Source organism: Enhydra lutris, unplaced genomic scaffold (assembly GCF_002288905.1).
Source record: "Enhydra lutris kenyoni isolate GAN:26980312 unplaced genomic scaffold, ASM228890v2 scaffoldscaffold31, whole genome shotgun sequence".
Lineage (NCBI taxonomy): Eukaryota > Metazoa > Chordata > Mammalia > Carnivora > Mustelidae > Enhydra > Enhydra lutris.
This window is the reverse complement of record NW_019154115.1, coordinates 15,789,670-15,807,891: the sequence shown is the minus strand read 5'-3', so window position 1 is coordinate 15,807,891 and position 18,222 is coordinate 15,789,670. Positions and strand designations below refer to the sequence as shown.

Sequence of the window (18,222 nt, the reverse complement as noted above, 5' to 3'; positions counted from 1 at the left end):
TTTCTCTTTCTACCAGGATTATGGGTCACAATGATGATGATTGTGTAGAAAGATGAAAAGGAACTCAGATGGCAAGCTTTTAACGGACACGTCCACTGTCCAAGTTTGTAACACAGGAGGTTTAAGAGTCCTGTTTCTCTTATAAATATAAGGAAGAATTCCCAACAGAAAACCAATCAGCTCATTGGAGCAGCCACCAGGAAAGGTCATCTGCTCTAAAGTGTAACTGCTCTTGCCAGGCCCAGAAAAAGAAGGGAGTGGCTGCTCCCTGTCTTGTCAGCCTCTGGCCCCTGCAGTTAAACCTCCCCAATTACACGTGATGGGGAGCTTCCATGCAGTGAGTTTCCTTCTTTCTGTTCGAGAAAAACCTGATGATGATCCTTAGGGCTGATGGCCGACAGAGTCATTCAGTGGCCATAAAGCTGGGGTCTCTGCACGTGTGCACTGGGAATGGCTCCTACGTCTTCCCTAATGTTCATGGACATACTGGATCCCTTGGCCTCTCCTTGGGCAAAGAGGCCAACCACTCAACCACCTCTCCTGGGTGCCTGTCTCCTTTTGCTCACCCAAACAAGGTGGGCATGGAGAGGAGAGGTGGGAGAAGTACTTTGGTGAATGTGGCCCCTGGTTCCCAGGCAGTGGCAAAGGGTCTTAGATTGACCTGAGGTTGGGGAAACTTTCTGAGCACTGGCCCCTGGCCCTCCTCATGAAGGCGGAATGCCTCTCCCAGATAGACGTCATCTTGTTGCTGGAGAGCGAAATGGGAGCCTTTGACTCCATCGAACAACCTGAAGGCTGTTGCCTTCTTTTTATCCAGGCTTGTGGATCTGCCAGATATGCAGCTGCAGGGGGACCCCTCTGCAGGGACTGTCCTCTTAAATGGCCCATCAAGGGCCAAGGTGGAGAGCGCCAACCTGAGGGCTGCACGGGCAGTGTCTGGACCCATAGGCACCAGGTAAGTTAGCTGCTCTGCACGGGTCCTGGCGTGGGGCCGGAAGAAACATGGTTCACCCGAGGAACGGAGCTAGGGAATGGGGCAAAATGAGGACCCCTTCTCCGAATGAAGAAGAAAATCCCAGTATCCCTTCCCTTCCAACAAATGAGTAAGAAAAAAGTGTGCGAGACAGAAAGCAGGACGGGAAGTGGGCAGCGTGTGGGCAGAATAAAAAGAAGTGTGTGCAGCAAACATGAGTGCGGCCACAGAGCCCAGGGCTCCTTGACTGTTTAACACCTCAAAACTCAAGTCAAGGATCAGACAGTGGTCACATGACTCTTCACGTGACAGAGCTGGGATCTGGAAGCAAAGCTTTGAGACCTAAGCCTACCACTGTTTCTGCTGTAACTTCTCATTTTCAGACAGAACAAGGTTCTATGTGACTAAGACTACTGTCCCATCAAGAAAGAACCCCCCTGCCCAAAAAAAAGAAAGAAAAAAACCCTTTTGGAGGCCTTGCTGGCTTCATTTTCCTGCTAAGCATGCTCACAGACTGAATGCTTTAACTATGTTCCAACACAGAAAGTGGGTTTGGCTGGAGAGGCTCGGGCATGTGAACACTGACCAGCCAAGATGTTCTCTTCCTGGCCCTCATGCTCTCTGTTCACAAGAGTTCAGGCTCGGACACTCAATGTTAGTAACCCCAGACTGCCTCCTCACACAGAGGATATGCCTGCACATGGACCACGCTTAACCTGGGTGAAGAATTAAAGTCCTGATCCCTTAACTGATCTAAAATGCTTAATATCAGAAGGTAATTAAAATTTTTTTAATTTAAATTCAATTTAATTAACATAGAGTGTATTATTAGTTTCAGGAATTTAGAATTTAGTGATTCATCAGTTGCATAGAACACCCAGTGCTCATTCCATCAAAGTGCCCTCCTTAATGCCCATCACCCAGTCACAGCACTCCCCACCCACCTCCTCTCCAGCAACCCTCAGACTGTTCCCTATAGTTAAGAGTCTTACATGGTTTGCCTCCCTCTCGGTCTTATTTTATTTTTCCTTCCCTTCAAAGGTAATTTAATTTTAAGGTTGGCAGCAAAATGCTAGAATGAACACGGGACTGGAGACAGTAAGAACTGGGATTCGGTCCCAGGTCTGTCCTAGTAGCTAGGTGACCTCAACCAAGGGGCCAAACTTCTCCAGATCTTTCCTTTGCCCTGCTAGCCTCATGTCCTAGTGCAAGGACAAAATGAAAAATTTCAGTGCCCCGCAAATGAAAGGCTTACAGTTCTCTGTGGCCTGTTGACTTTTTTTTTTTTTTTTTTTAATCGGTTTGGGAAGGAGCAAACAGTGATGGAATGTGGGACATCATCAAGTCTCTTCAGGAGTTGTCCCTGACTCCTGGACAAACTCTCTTGGGGCTTTCCCCAGACCTCCCATGGATCTAAATGTAGTTCCCGGGACTCAACAGAGAGAGACATACAGCAACATGGGTGAGCATGGTTGGGCCCTTAGGACTGCTGGGAGCCAAGACACCCTTAGAACTGGGATTGTCAGTGCAAGCCCAAGGCTGCCCTGGGGACAGTCCCCTAGCCATGACCACTGAACCCCCACAACACATACTGGAATCCTCCCTTTTAGCCTTCTTTCCCAGCTCCATGTGGTTATTTCCAGGTATCAGAGGGAGGGAAGCATTCTCAGTGTGGTCTAAGGTATTCATTTGAGGATTGGAGGAAGTCACAAGAGGGTGGTAGGTCACCTGCAGCACTGGTGATGCTTTTCCTTAACTTGTTGTGGAGCCTGGAGTGGCTCCTTCTGGAGCCTTCCCTGTCCTCGAAGGATGGGCTGGGCTCTTCCTAAGAGGCCCTCCCAACATTGTTTCAGTAGTGGCTTTGCCTGTCCCATCCTCTTGCATGCTATTCTTGCCTCTTTGGTGCAAAGAAAGGGCTTGGCTCTCCTGGATGCTAACTACAACTTCTTCTAGACTTTTATCTCAGGGTGCTGGAGCAGTGTGATGCTGGACACTTTCCAGCTCAGTCCAGCCCCAGACTCACAAGCAGAGCCTGCACAGTTCTCTATGAGATATTTTTCCTGAGGAAAGGATGGTCTGCAACTGACTTAGCTCTTTCCCAGCCCTGACCCACCCGACGCCCCTCCTCACCACCAAGACGTGCTCGAGAAGGTCCAGGTAGCCGAGGGTGCACTCTGTCCCGTACCGCAAGGCTCTGGTGCGCACCTCCTCGCTGACATCAGGGTGGAAGGATGCTTGCTGGAGAGAGAAAGGAATGTTGATACCTTAAGATGGGAAGAGCCAGCTGGTGAACAGGCCAAGGGGTGAGGGGCCCAGTAGCACAGAGCAGCCTGTATCCACAGGTAGGAGACCTGGATTCTGGAATTCCCTCTCCCTCACCCTCAGTGACCTCCCTGAGAAACCTCCCCTGACTCCCTGGACAGAGAGCTCAGAGGTGGAGCTCCTCCATGCTCTCCTCCACGGTAAGTTCTCAGACAACATTTTGTGTCTTGCCTTTCTCAGTGCCCTCGAGCTGGATAAAAGCACAGGAATCAGGTCCCTCCTTCCGTCCTTTCTCCCCGCCCCCTTTTACTGAAATGTAAGGAATTCCGTGTGCACTATGAAGTCCAGGAAAGATTCATGATTAAGGCTCCCAGCAGGAGATCTGCTGTGCTGGGGTCCGCCTGCCCTTCTCCAGCAGCAGGAGGGGGCCTGAAGCCCCTCTCTGTTCACAGGCTGACAGTACTCAGGTCCTTGCTCTATGGCCTCACCATGCTGCACTCACAGTGTCTCCCACCCAGGGCTCTCTGGCTCCTGGGAAACTTCAGACGGTAAGCTCCCACTGCCCTCAGAGGGGCCATAACAAACTCATCTCACATTATACATGGTGAGATAAGCAGACAAGGACGAATGGCTAATACAGGATCCTGTGCTTTTTTTTTTTTTTTTTTTTTTTTTTTTGGCGCTTATGACCTGTCGGTTTCATTCATTCCTGATATACCGGATGGCACACCCACTCACAAGGTTACCAGATTCATTACAGTCAACCCGGTTACATCTGAATTTTGAATAAATAATACAAAATTTTCAATGTAAGTTTGAGAAACCCTATTTTTTATTTGCTAAATCGGGCAACCCTACCCAGCCTTTCTTCAGAAAGAACTTGGGACTGACAAGAACAGCTAAAAGAGAAAACTGCAAATAAATCACAAATCAGGACACATATGAATCACACATTAGGGTAAGAAGTCAAAGGGGAGGGGAATAGTGACTAGTCCTCCTGTTTGTTCCACTCAGGAGGGCTGGGGAGTGTTGGTGGGACCACCTGTGGGCTTTCCCCTCACCTGCTCCCCCAACGCACACCAGAAGGGGTGGGGATAATCTGAGTGGCCAGCGTCTATCCTTTCTGAGCTCACTGTTGCCCATCTGAGGACTGATGGGCCAGAACCACAACCAAGTTTTAATTGTCCTTGCTCCATTGGGTCTACATGTGTGAGGACGGAGCCCATGTGTGGGGGAAGACACAGGCTGTGATGCTACCAAATGTCACCTCTAGTGGGCAGTGTGGAAGACCCCCATTTAGACTTCCCGGGGGACCGAGCGTGGGCGCTCTTGTCCACTGCTGGTGGCTTTAACTTCGAAGAACTCTCTGGGAGAGCCATGTGGCAAGAATCAAAATGTCATACCACCTGACTAATTCTGCTCCTGGGAGTCCTGCCCAAGGAGATTACCTGAAGCCTAGAAAAAACAGGTATGCCCAAAGATATTCATGGCAGTAGAGTTTAAAGTACAGATAAAAAATGCAGATAACCTAAATATCTGATGATAGGGTAAGATTACATTCACTCACAGAGTACTTGTGGCCATTAAGGGCTCCATTATTATAACGGGGATGCAACACAGAAACAGCCATCAGACATTAGCTGTGACAGTTGACTGGATTAGATCTGATGCAGACGTACATAATCATACGAAAGTAAAGCAAGAAATAGACAGGAGAATTAACTTAGGGTATAGGGAAGCCCTTGTCTCCACCTGAGGAATTAGCGTAATCCTCTCTTTTGGACAAAATGAGCCTGTAGGTAACTTACTGTACTTCCATTTTCGGCCGAGCCACCCTACTCAGTCAGCCCCAAAGACAGCGCTCCAACATGGCAACTTGGCCCTCTGCCTGGATAGAAGGGTTTCTTTTCGATCCACCATTTGGTATTCCTGGTTTTCTATATGCTCCTTATTGTACACCCTTTCTAGCAAGCTGCCTCCTTTCCTTTCTGCAAAAGGAAGGGGACCAAGGGAAATGCAAAGGTCGGTATGTCTGCTGCATAAGTCCTATCCTAACAGGAGTCTCAGGGCTCAGAACTGACTCTTGTCATCCAAGTCTGGCTTTGAGGAATGAAGCTCTGGCTGTTATTTTGTCCTGTGAAGATCCGGGGGCAGGACAAGAGAGAGGAGCAGAGGCCAGGCAAATGGCACCTGTGCTGGGATCCTTGCCCCCCTCCCCTGAGAACAGGGGTACGTGTATTATAAACATACTTGAAAATCTGAGCTGCCTTCCACTCCCACCTTAATCCATTTAACTTCTCCTTTTCATTTCACATCTATAACATGGGGACAAAGCACCAGTCACTCGTCAACGTCAGTGTCCTTAAGCATTTATGGCTGGGAGGCCACGGGCAGCAGAAAGATACAGGCCATGGAATCAGAGGACCCAGTTTCAGTTCTAGTTCTGAGAGTGAAGGGCTGTGTGACCACGGTCATGCCACTTAATCTTGCCAAGCCTGTTTCACCATCCATCAAATTGGGATCCCTCCCCTTGCTCTTCCCATCCGGGATCAAAAGAACCTGCAGGAGAGCCTTCCACAATCATGAGGCACCCTGCATGCACACTGTGGTGGCATTCAGGCCTAGCCTGCTAGGGAAGGATTATTCTCTGCCGGAGGCTGTAACCCTTCTAGGAGTTGTCAGTTCTGACAGGGCAGATTCCATGAGGGACAACCTAACTGCAAACACCTCTGGCCTCAGGAGGGTCTCAACACATGGCTCCCCCGTGAAAGTGTCCGTCCCACCTTGCCCCCTCTTCCCTTCCCCTGACCCCCCCATGCTCTGCCCTCACACACCCGTCCCTTCAGGCTGGCTGCCTCACCCTCCCACTGTCCAGTTACCTCTCCTTGCCCAGAGGAGCCCCCGAGAGGCCATCAGTAGGACCTGGCACCAGCTCTCCCACACTGACTTCACCACAAAGAACAGCCCTGTCTCCTCAGTCCCCAAGCTGCCGCAGCTGCTTTTGTAACTTCTGTGACGTGTCTCCACCTGCTCACCATGGTTGGGGGTTATCAATCAATCACTGAGTCCCTGGGACACCGCTGTCCCTAAAAGGGTGAAGGTCTGGAGTAGGGTGCTCAACGAGGGGTGGGGGGCCCTTATGGCTCACCTTCTTTAGACATAAAGAAAGAAAGCTTGTTAAAACTCAGGTCCCACCAGCTCCCTCACCAAGGATGGGCTCAGGGCAGCCACCCCGCTTGCTTAGCCAAGGATCAGAGGAGTTTCTGCAAAACGTCTGGCACAGGTAGGAAAAAGGCAGTTTCCCAACATTCTGTTCTGTTCTTCCGACTCACTTCCTCACCCAGTTAGGGCAGCACCCCTCCTAGCACAGAATGCTGACCGACGGAGTCAGGAAAGGGGGCGGGCAGAAGCAGGATGCAATTTTCGTTCAGAGGGCCAGGAACAAAATGTCACAGGCCTTCTTCGCCTCTGCCAGAGTGGCCACCCCTACACCCTCCCTAAGAAAGCGTCCTTCCTACTCAGGAAGAGGAAATGTGGGAGGTTAGTCCGCAGATCAGCACCAACCCCTCTCAAACATAAACCTAGCCTCACGGGGCACGTTCCCCAGGCTGATGGGTGCACACCTCCAGCACGCGTTTCCTTACGGCGCCTAAGGTATCGAGCTGCTCCCTTCTGCAGGTGACCGGCCCCTCCCTTTCTCCAGACTGCACCAAAAATTCAGTCATGACAGAGCATCATCAAGCCGTCCAAAACAACGCCAAGGTCTTTACCTTGCAAGCCGTCAGCATGTCAGACACAGCCTTCCGGCTCAGGTTGGCGGTGGCGATCACATCCTCCTGTCTGCACGAGTTTCCCGCAGCCACAGCTTTGGCGGTTGCCATGGTGATACCTTTCGTCATCCTTATCGATTCTTCAGGTGATGAGGTCTTTTCAGGTATCTCTTTGGACTGGAACACCTGGAAGTTAGAAATACAACAGGTGAAGAAAAAAAAATACCCAAAAAAGAGAAGGACCAAAAATAATTTATTCTTCTCCGACTGGGCTGCCGCTCACTGTCTGAGAACAGAGCCAGCCACAGGAAGAAACTGTCAAATGGCAGGAAATTAGAAATTTCATTTGAGTAATATTATTCTCACTTTCAAGATTCTAGCACGGATAAGCCGTGCACACCTGTACTCAAGCACTCACAGTCACGAGACCCTGGGGGTGAAGGGGACAGGTCTACAGCACCAACGGAGAGCCTCTGGGTATCTGCAAACTCTCCTGGGCCAGGTGGTCACAGGGCTTCCCCGTTCTCGCCCCCTCCCCACCGCGCCTCCAGCAGCTCCCAGAAACTCCGCAGTTCTGATGCCGGCTCCTGCATAGGACGGACTGTGGATCCCTCCCTGTGGACTCACCTCTCTCTCTCTGAGAGGGTGTGGGGCTGGGGGAAATGGAGCGTTCACTTTCTTCTTCTATTCTTAGCCTGTCTTACAAATATAACTGCATAATTGTGCGGAGGCGTTCGTGTCGAGTGAGCCACAGTGACACTGTGAATTATTTAAAACCACACGCACGTGCGCGCGCGCACACACACACACACACACACACACCCCTTTAGAGAAGCTGAAATAAATTAACCATGGTAAGTGAATATCCCACTTTCAAATTCCACCTGTCAGTCAAGGCAGCCATCTCTGCCTCGAGCCCATCTGTCCTGTCTCTCTCACATGAGTGACTAGTGCCAGGGCTGCATTTTCAATGTGTAGCTGTCCCCGGCCAGGAGGACTACTGCACCAGTTGGGGCTGCTCTGTCTCCAGCCCCAGACAACCACCTTCCAGTCAGGCAGTTATTCCTGGGACAAAAGGGAGAACCCAGCCAGCAGTCCTGCCATGGGTTAGGCAGCCTCAAACGTCACCATCCCCCCTAGAAATGGGCAGCTCCAATGAAGCTGAACTCTAACATGGCATGGAGGCCACACGTGTGGAGCCCTTCAGACTAACGTGGCCCACAGGGCACATGCTCATTTGGAAACTTCCTATGTCCACAGAAACCCACAACTCGTGCCGGCCCACACTGGTACGCGGACATAGATCATGCGTAACTTGCCAGGAGAGCTCCGAATTTCCCATCTCCTCCACTGCCCCCATGAGCCCCACCCATACCTCCCAGAATGTGGGGCCAGACTTCTGATAGGAAACATCTAGCCGATGTAGGCAGGTAAGCTTCAGGTAGCAAGCAGAGTTTGAGGACACCATTAACAATTTTTAGTTTCTTCTTTGTGTGAGAACCAAGTGTAACACCGACCAAGATTGACTTCACCAAAAACAGGACAAGAGAACCTAAGCCTCCACCAGCAAACCCCAACAGAACTGCTGGTTTCTACTGCTGATCCACAGGGCCTTTTAGCCTTCCTAGGCGACCGTCTACACATGCAGAAAAAACCGGCAGCAAAGGCAGGACTCCCCCTCCCTGCCCCAAGAGAGAAACTGAATCTGATCAGACCTCCTGGGAGAAAGAAATCTCTGAAACCACTCATTTTCAGCATATTTCTATTTCCAGGGATTAGGATGAGTCAATTCATAACCATCACGGGATCAAAAAAACAGGAGCAGTGTCCAGATTGCAGGAACACCGGGACGCCCTCACTCAAGGCAAGAAAGAATGCATGGTCATTGTCCCTGGGACCACACAGATTGCCAACAGAAGGGCGCTGAATTTTAAAGGGAAGTGTCTCAGGTAAAGGCATCCAGGTTTCTCTACTGGGGACGCTCAAACCCCAGAACCTGTACGTGTGCAGCAGCGTGAGCTGTTGCTGACAAGAGTGGGAATGAGGAGGGCCTGTGTGTGGCTCTGTGTTGTACACACCCCGTTTAAGCTCAAGGTGAGAGCAGACAGCCATCCTGAGTTTTCCCTTGGCCAGGAATCTTTTGTAAGGCTTTTGTTTCATGCTCCGATTTTAATGGAATTAAACCTGAATAGTCCTATGTGATACATTTTAATTAATTTCTTTTTTTTTAATTTTTTTAAAAGATTTTATTTATTTATTTGACAGACAGAGATCACAAATAGGCAGAGAAGCAGGCAGAGAGAGAGGAGGAAGCAGGCTCCCTGCGGAGCAGAGAGCCCGATGCGGGGCTCGATCCCAGGACCCTGAGATCATGACCTGAGCTGAAGGCAGAGGCTTTAACTCACTGAGCCACCCAGGTGCCCCATTTTGATTAATTTCTTAATTACAAATCGACTGTAGCCAAACTCTGATGTGGTCAGCTACGCACGGGGCCTCAAGGATGCAAAGCTAGCAGCAAGTAGGTGAGTGGACCTCCTAGCTCAGGCACTCCATGCGAAACCTCTTTCTGTTATAGATCTCAGAGAGGTCTGTTTTGGGGTCTGCTCTAGCACAGGGGTGCCCGAGGGAGGTGATGGCTGGCTCCTTACCGTGAGCTCCTGTTTCATGTACTCGATGGTGGCCTCAAGCGCCCGTGTGCCCCGGGTGGCCTCGTCCTCCACCGCCTTGACAGTCTTGAGGAGGGAGGTGACATTGGTCACCATCACCTGTATAGGAAGGAGAGGCCGAGAGAAAATGAGGAGCACACTGAGGTCCATGCCCCAGTCCTTTTTGTTCCGGATCTGATGCCATGAGCAAAACCACTGCGAAGCGAGGAAGCAGCTCGGAGGCCTACGCTCCCATTATTCTTGCTTCTCTCGCTATGTACTCCCCCTCCACGCCTGCCCCAGACTTGGGGCCCCACTCTACCTTGGCAGCCCCCTTGAGCTGGTACATGGAGGGGTCATCAGCAGGCTTGCTGGCAGCTCCCTTAGTGGCACCGATCAGATCTGAAAGGGCCTTGGCCACATCTTTGATGGCATTGATTAAGACCACCTGAAAGAAAGCAGAGAGCCCGGGTGAGTGGCCCCAGCAGTCACCTGCTGGTCTCACCAAGAGCACACAGCCCGAGGGTGAGGTAGGGGAATTTGGGGAGCTGGGCTCCGTCTCAGCAGCTCTCCAGCCTGCAGCTTGGCAGAACCTCCAGAAGCCAGCCCTGGAGTCTCCCCAGTGGAGATTGAGGCTGAGCCAGAACACAGACCCCATGGACACTCAGGGGTATGTTCCAGTGCCTCCTGGCTGGCAGCTCTGATGACAAGTCACCTAGGAAAGGAGGCAGGCAGCAAAGCAGTCACCTGGGAGCCCGCACCATTCCCAGGCGCCCTGAGCTGGCAACCAAAACCACGGAGGACCAAATGCTAGCCTTGCAGCCTGGCCTGCAAGGTCTCCACGGGCTTCTCCAGCTCCCGTTCATAGGATTCTGTGACCTACTTAACATGCGATAGGCAGATGAGTCTGTCTTTCTTCCCCAAGGCAAATCCCACTCATGCCTACTTCAGGGCCTCTGCTCTTGCTCCTCTCGCTCTGCCTGGAAGCCAGCTTTTCCCATCAGTCGGGGCTCAGCTCGGCCATCAAGCCATCAGAGACCTTTCCTGACCACCCCCAACCTGAAACTCCATCAGTGTGCCCTGTTTCCTTTACAGCACTTATCGGTATGTCTTCTTCCCCGAAATGGAGGTAAACTGTGGGAGAGCCAGCCTGGGCTTCTGTCTGTTCTGTTTTGCATTCAGAACAGGGTCTGGCACATCACAGGTGCACAGGAAATATTCATGGAATGACTGGCTGGACAGGTGCACGCCCTAATGACACTGGAAAGAATATGGTACCTACACTCCGGTCACTGAGCAGAGACCACAAGCCAACCTCATAGCGTGCTAGACCCGGGGTCTGAAGCCCCGGCTATACTCCAGAATGACATGACATGACCTGCTTTACATTTAAGTCGCCTTTTGTCACAGCAACAATTTCCCTTTGCTGGGGGCAGTGTTCCAGGTGCTGAGCCACGCACATCACCCATGACCTTGCTTTGTCCTTGCCACAGCCTTTCCAAGCGGGGACTGAGATGCTCCTGTCCACACTCCCAGGGCCTGCGATTCACACTCTAGTCAGTGTGATCCCAAGGGTCATGGTCCTAACGTTCACACTCGCTTACGCTCTAGGGCTCCGGCTCCTCACATGCCAACAGCATCAGGAGCACCAGTCCTATCTCACCGCACAGCTGCGAGGGCGACCACATAACGTAGCTGAAAACACATCACAAACTCTCATGTCCCCAACAGCTGAGAGCATGGTGACACTGTGCCTCTGCCCCTCACACCGTCTCCTGCTCGATCCTGCGCCTTCTCACCCCAGGGCTCACGGAACCTCTGGCAACCTCTGGAACCACAGGGCTGGTCAGGGCGTGGTGGGTCTCTTGAGGAAGGGCTGACAGGTAAGAACCTCACACTGCCTGATTCCCACCATCACAGCAGTGGGTAGAGAGCACGGGACAGCAAGCAAAGGTTGCCACCAACACCCAGAGCACACGGTCTCATCCCCGGTCACTAGGAACTGACTGCAGAGTAGGCACATTTTGGTGAGGGGATATTTTCCACTAGAGGCCTCATTAGAAGTTGGGGTCCAAGAAAAGTTTAGGGGTGCCTGCGTGGCTTAGTGGGTTAAGCCTCTGCCTTCAGCTCAGGTCATGATCCCAGGGTCCTGGGATTGAGCCCTGCATCGGGCTCTCTGCTCAGCCAGGAGCCTGCTACCCCCTCTCTCTCTGCCTGCCTCTCTGCCTACTTGTGAGCTCTAATCTGTCAAATAAATAAATAAAATCTTTGAAAAAAAAAAAAAAAAAGAAGAAGTCAGGGCTCTAGGACCTCTAGGCCATTTGGGTGTCGAGACTCTAAACAATTTGATACACGTCTCCATGCTCCAAGATTTAAGGTCTCCCCGGCTTGTTCACTTCTCCTCAAATGGGGCCAGGCTCAGAGAGTGTGGATTCCAGCCCCACTGGGCGTTTTGAAGTGCTGCCTTCCTCTGTGGGGTAAGAACACTATCACAGGCAAGGATTTGCGTGAATGCTTCGAATTCCAGAGGGCAGCCAATCCCAGCTGGGATGTTATCAAAGAGAAACCTGGCAGGAGGAGTAAAAAGGCCACGTGTGGAACGTTTGCTCACAGAACTCTGCTCCATTGGAGGATGTCAGGCAGGGGAGAGTCATGGCCACATGGGAGCAAAGCTGGTGGCCTTGTGTGAACCGCCACAGGAGCTGCTGCCAGTCTGGGGCCTGCATGGTAGGTGGCTTCCTACCCAGTTTTGGGCCCATGGGCTAAACACGGGAGTTAACGGAGGGTGTGCCGTCTGATGGTGTTGGGACAGACAGAGCAGACAGAGCAGATGGGTCGAAAGTTCTGCCCTTGGGAATGGGGACAGTCTGTTGCTGGGGGCCTGGCTGGCTCTACATTCAGTAACAGCAGAGGACGTATTTGTGGACTGTCCACTGTGCTGCACTGGGTGCTTAGCTGTCAAAGATCAGTAAACTGTGGGTGCTGTGCCTGAGCTGTAGGTACAGGCTGAGGAGGAAGGAGCAGGCAGGTTATGGGAGCATAGAGCCCTACTCTCTCCCCAGCTCCTCTCTCCCCTCCCCTTCAGGGCCAGATTTCTCAAGTGCTATCTAGACACACTGGCGTCCTTTCTTTACCCTCATCTGGCTACTTCCTACAAACAGCCGTTGCTGGGGAGACCAACGGCCCCATGGCACTAGTGGCCAGCTCCCAGACCTTCATTTTCTCCACAACTCAGCTGTGTCTCTCTGGTGCATTGAAACACTCACCCCTCTTAACATCAGGAGCCGTGGCTTTCCTCCTACCAGCTGCTGCTGCTTCTCCATTTCCCTGGGCATCTCTTTCTCCTTACTATGGTCTTAAGTGGCAGCTTCCTCAGCTCTGCCGTGAACCCCCCTTCTTCTCTTGCCCCATGCTCTTCCTCTCCTGTGGGTGCAGTCACTGTCTGTATGGCCACAGACCCTGAATCCACATCTCCATACCCATGCAGGCTTACGTCCCCTCTCTAGTTCTACCTGCAGTCTCTCCGCACTGAACTCACCTTCACCTCCCCACCAAGCCCGCTCTCCCTCCAGGGAGCCACCGCCCCCCCCCCCCCCCCCCCCCCTCTCGCTTGTGACTTCGAGTCCTCCTGGCCCCCTCCCTCCCCCTTACATCCAAATGCTCACTGTGCTCAGTCATTCACCAGTCATCTCTAACCCCATGGCTGTCACCACCGTCTGTGGCGCCCTCTTATCAGACCCCAAACTGCGGACGCGCCCACACACCCACTGTTACTTCTGCTCTTTCTATTTTGCCTTTGGTCTCTTCTGAGGCCTGCTGCACAGTGTTTACAGATACGTGAGAGGGACCCATGGCCCTAGGCCCTCCAGTACCTGTGTCTCGGGGTCATCAGAGCCCAGGCTGGCAGCCCCCAGCTTGACCACCTCAGCAAGCTGGGTGATGGTGGCCGCTGACGACTGGGCTGCCTGGGCCAGCTTCTCTGGCGTGGATGCGGCCCCCGACACCAGCAGCTTCGTGTCTTCCACCAAGGCCTTGGCTGTCTTCAGAATGTTCTCCCTGAGAAAGGGGGGAGGGGGACAGAGGGCAAAGCTTGACTACTGGTAGTTAGGAAGCAAAGAGACCCTTCCTAAGGGATTGTTTTTGTTAAAGAGCTTTGAAGAACAAAAAGGATGGATTACCCCTTCCTTATTGGGGCGCTCACTGTCTGCGTAGGAAAACGGGAAGAAGCAAGTCAGCCCCGTATCTAGAGATGATTAATAGTAAACTTCAGTGAAAGTTTCAGGCCTACCAGTTTGGCTCTCTTCCCCCAACCCTGTAGCTCAGTGAGAGGTCAGCTGCTTTCCTGTGGTTCCCCCTAAATTCTTCACAGCTACAGGGAGCTGCAAGGACCTATGGGTCATCAGAACCCAAAAGGCTGTTTCCTGGGACGAGTGACATCATTGGTAACCTCCTTCCTAGCCCAGCTCTGGGAGTGAAGAGAGAGGAAGAAAGGTACCGGGCATGTGGCAAGGCTACGGGGGGCGGGGGGCTCCCCAGCGGCAGATGGAAACCCCACACCAGCCTCCAGGAGCAGGGCCTGAGCAGCCAGCCTGGGACAGACAGCAGGCTCCGAGCCCCACTCTCCATTTATGTCACAGCTCAATGGGCCCGTCCTGGCCACTCCCACTCCCACTGGGTTTGGGAGCAAATCAAAGGCCCATCTCTCTAGTTTGGAAAGTAGAAGATAAAAAAGCTGTCCCCTGCCGGAGCAGGCCTGATTCAGGCTGCCAAAGGCACAAAGCTGGAACACGACTATGTGTTTACAGTTGGCAAAGGGGGCTTGTTTTGATTATGTGGTTCCCTTTCTCCTGTTGAGCATCTTACTGAAATCAAAATGGTTAACCACATTTCCAGCTCCTGGGTGGAGTCTCCAAGCCCATTGGGTCAGCCTGAACCTCTCCCCACCCACGAACTCCCAGGATGATCTCCACCCCCATACCTGTGGTCCGCAAAGGTCTCGTTGTTCTCCGCATTCAGGGTCCCCGCAGTCGCAAACATGATGGTGGTGTCCAGGTCCGCTATAATCCCAGACACAGCAGTGGCAGCTGTGATACATGCCTGGGTCCCCTTGTTCCCAGCCTGCAGAGCTGACAGCACCAAGGACACCTGTAGGCAGAGAGGGGATGTCAGGGAAAATGGGGAAATGCAGAAAATGTAACCCAAAGATTTTCAGACTCAAATATCACTGAAAAAAAAAAAAAAAAAGCCACTCAAAAAATAGAAAAGGATGGAATTCTTCCAAAGTCATTTATAAAGCCGAAATTACCCTGATGCCAAAACCAGACAAGGGTGCCCCAAGAAAGAAAAATTACAGGCCAACGTGCCTGATGAACATCGTACAAAAATCCTCAACAAAATATTAGGATGGTGAATTCAGCAATTCATTAAAAGGATCATACACCATCATCAAGTGGGATTTACTCCAGGGATGCAAGGATGACTCAACACCCACAGATCAGCCAATGTGATACACCAATAAACAATAAAAATCTTATGATCATCTCAATAGATGTAGAAAAAGCATTTGACAAAATTCAACACCCACTGATAGCAAAAAACTTTCAACAAAGTGGGTACAAGGAGAACATATCAACATAATAAAGGCCATATATGACAAACCCACAGCTAACACCATACTCAATGGTGAAAAGCTTGAAGCTTTTCCTCTAAGATCAAGAATAAGACAAAGATCCCCACCCTTGCCACTTTTATTCAACAGAGTATTGGAAGCCCTAGCCAGAGCAATTGGGCAATTAAAAGAATGAAAAGGCATCCAAATTGGAAAGGAAGAAGTAAAACCATCACTATTTGCAGCTGACATACTGTGTATAGAAAACCCCAAAGACTCCATCAAAAACTGTCAGGAACTACTCAATGAATTCAGTAGAGTTGAGGGTTACAAAATCAATACACAAAAATCTGTTGTGCTTCTATAAGCTAATACTGAACTATCAGAGAAAGTAAGAAAACACTACCATTTACACAACTGCATCGAAAAAAATAAAGTACCTACGAATACATTTAACCAAGGGGGTGAGAGACTTATATATGGAAACCCCCAAGATGTTAAAGAAAGAAGCTGAAGAAGGCACAAATAAATGGAAAGATACTCCATGCTCACAGACCAGTAGCATCGGTATTGTTAAAATGTCCACACTACCGAAAGCTATCTACAGATTCAATACAATCCTTATTGAAATTCCAAGTGGCATTTTTTCACAGAAATACAACAAACCATCTTAAAATTTCTATAGAACCACAAAAGACCCTAATTAACCAAAACAATCTTTTTTTTTTTTTTAAGATTTTATTTACTTGACAGAGATCACAAGTAGGCAGAGAGGCAGGCAGAGAGCGGGGGAAGCAGGCTCCCTGCTGAGCAGAGAGTCCAATGCGGGGCTCAATCCCAGGACCCTGGGATCATGACCTGAGCTGAAGCCACTGAGCCACCCAGACACCCCTAACCAAAGCAACCTTGAGAAAGAACACAGTTGGAGGTCTCATGCTCCCTGATTTAAAACTGTATTACAAAGCTGTAGGAATTTAAACAGTACGGTACTGGCATAAAAACAGACACATGGATCAATGGAACAAAGAGCTCAGAAATAAACCCAAGCATATATAGTCAATTAATTTATGACAAAGGAGCCACGGACATACAATGGAGAAAGGACAATCTCTTGGACAAATGGTGTTGGGAAAATTGGACAGCTACATGCAAAAAAATTGAAACTGGATCACTGCCTTACAGCATACACAGAAATTAGCTTAAAATGGATTGAAGACTTGAACATAAGAACTGACACCATAAAACTCCCAGAAGAAAACAGGCAGTAACCTCCTTGCAATAGGTCTTTGCGATGATTTTTAGAATCTGACACCAAAAACAAAAGCCAACAAAAGCAAGAATGAACGAGTGGGGCTCTGTGAAACTAAACATTTCTGCACAACAAAGGAAACCATCAGCAAAATGAAAATAGCAACTTACTGATTAAAGAAAATATTTGCAAATCCTTTAACTGATAAGGGCTTAACATGGAAAATATAGAAAGCATACATACAACTCTAGCAAAGTAACAACCCAATTAAAAATGGGTGGAAGATCTGAAAAGACATTTTTCCAAAGAAGACAAACAGATGGACAACAGGTACACAAAAAGATGCTCCATATTGTAAAATATTAAGAAAATGCAAAATCAAACCACAGTGAGATACCATCTCACAGCTGCTGGCATGGCTCTCATCAAGAAGACAAGCGATAACAAGTGTTGGCAAAGTCGCAGTGGAAAGGGAATCTGGTGCCCAGTGGGTGGGAATGTACGTTGGTGCAGCCGCTGTGGAAAATAATATGGGGGTTCTTCAAAAAACTACCAGGAGAACTACCGTAGCATTCAACAATTGCAGTTCTGGATATTTACCTGATGCGAACAAATTTTAACTAAAAAAAAAAAAAAAAGTACCTCTATGATCACTGCTGCATTATTTACTACTGCTAATCTATGGAAGCAACCGAAATGTCCACGGATGGATGAATGGATAAAAAAATATGGTATACGTCATCCAGTAGGATAGTATTCAGCCACAGGAAGAATGAAATTTTGCCATCTGTGACAACATGGACAGACCTCGAGGGCATTATGCTAAGTGAAGTCCGCCAGAGAAAGAAATGCCATATGATCTCCCTTATATGTAAAACCTGAAATAAAACCAAAAAACCCAAGCTCACAGATACAGAGAACAGAATGGTGGTTGCCAGCAGCAGGGGTTGGGAGTTAGAGAAATGGCTGAACTTTTTTTGTTTGTTTGAATGCATCGAATAAAAATTAAAAACAGAACAAAACAAAACCCAACCATCTAACCTTCTAGCAAAAGGGATCAGTTTTCTGGAAGGAGGAATGGTGTGGATTGAACCAAGGAATTTAGAAGGCACAAACTTCCAGTTACAGAATATAAGTACGTACAGTGGGCAACATGGTGACTACAGCTGACTTTCGTGTATGTCGCACAGCAGTGTTAAGAGTGCATCTTAAGAGTTCTCGTCACCGGGAGCAAACGTATACATTTTGTATTGACGTGAGATGGTGGACGTTCCCAAATTTACTGTGGTAATCAGTGTATATGTAATACACGAAGACAAACCATCATGCTGTCTGTACCCCCTAGACTTGTGCAGTACCGTCTATCAATTATACCTCAAAACCAGGGGAAAGGGGCGCCTGGGTGGCTCAGTGGGTTAAGTCTCTGCCTTTGGCTTGGGTCATGATCTCAGGGTCCTGGGACTGAGCCCCACATTGGGCTCTCTGCTCAGTAGGCAGCCTGCTTCTCCCTTTCTCTCTGCCTGTCTCTCTGCCTACTTGTGATTTCTGTCTCTCTCTGTCAAATAAATAAATAAATAAACCTTAAAAAAAAAAAAAACCAGGGGAAAAAGTAAAGAACAAACAAGAACAGGGTGCCTGGGTGGCTTAGTGGGTTAAGCCACTGCCTTTGGCTCAGGTCATGATCCTGGAGTCCTGGGATTGAGTCCCACATCAGG

At 49.9% G+C, this 18,222-nt stretch overlaps 1 protein-coding gene across 2 annotated transcripts in view; it reads right to left on the bottom strand.

The window, feature by feature from the left end:
* LOC111153217 (talin 2) overlaps positions 1-18,222 on the bottom strand; it is a 194,397-nt gene that overhangs the window by 28,007 nt on the left and 148,168 nt on the right. For both annotated transcript variants that reach the window (XM_022512104.1, XM_022512103.1), the window contains 6 exons: positions 14,629-14,795; positions 13,523-13,706; positions 9,973-10,098; positions 9,654-9,770; positions 7,006-7,191; positions 3,104-3,211 (listed from right to left, as the gene is read on the bottom strand). In XM_022512104.1, the coding sequence (XP_022367812.1) occupies positions 3,104-3,211; positions 7,006-7,191; positions 9,654-9,770; positions 9,973-10,098; positions 13,523-13,706; positions 14,629-14,795 (888 nt within the window). The remainder of the gene's footprint in view (positions 1-3,103; positions 3,212-7,005; positions 7,192-9,653; positions 9,771-9,972; positions 10,099-13,522; positions 13,707-14,628; positions 14,796-18,222) is intronic.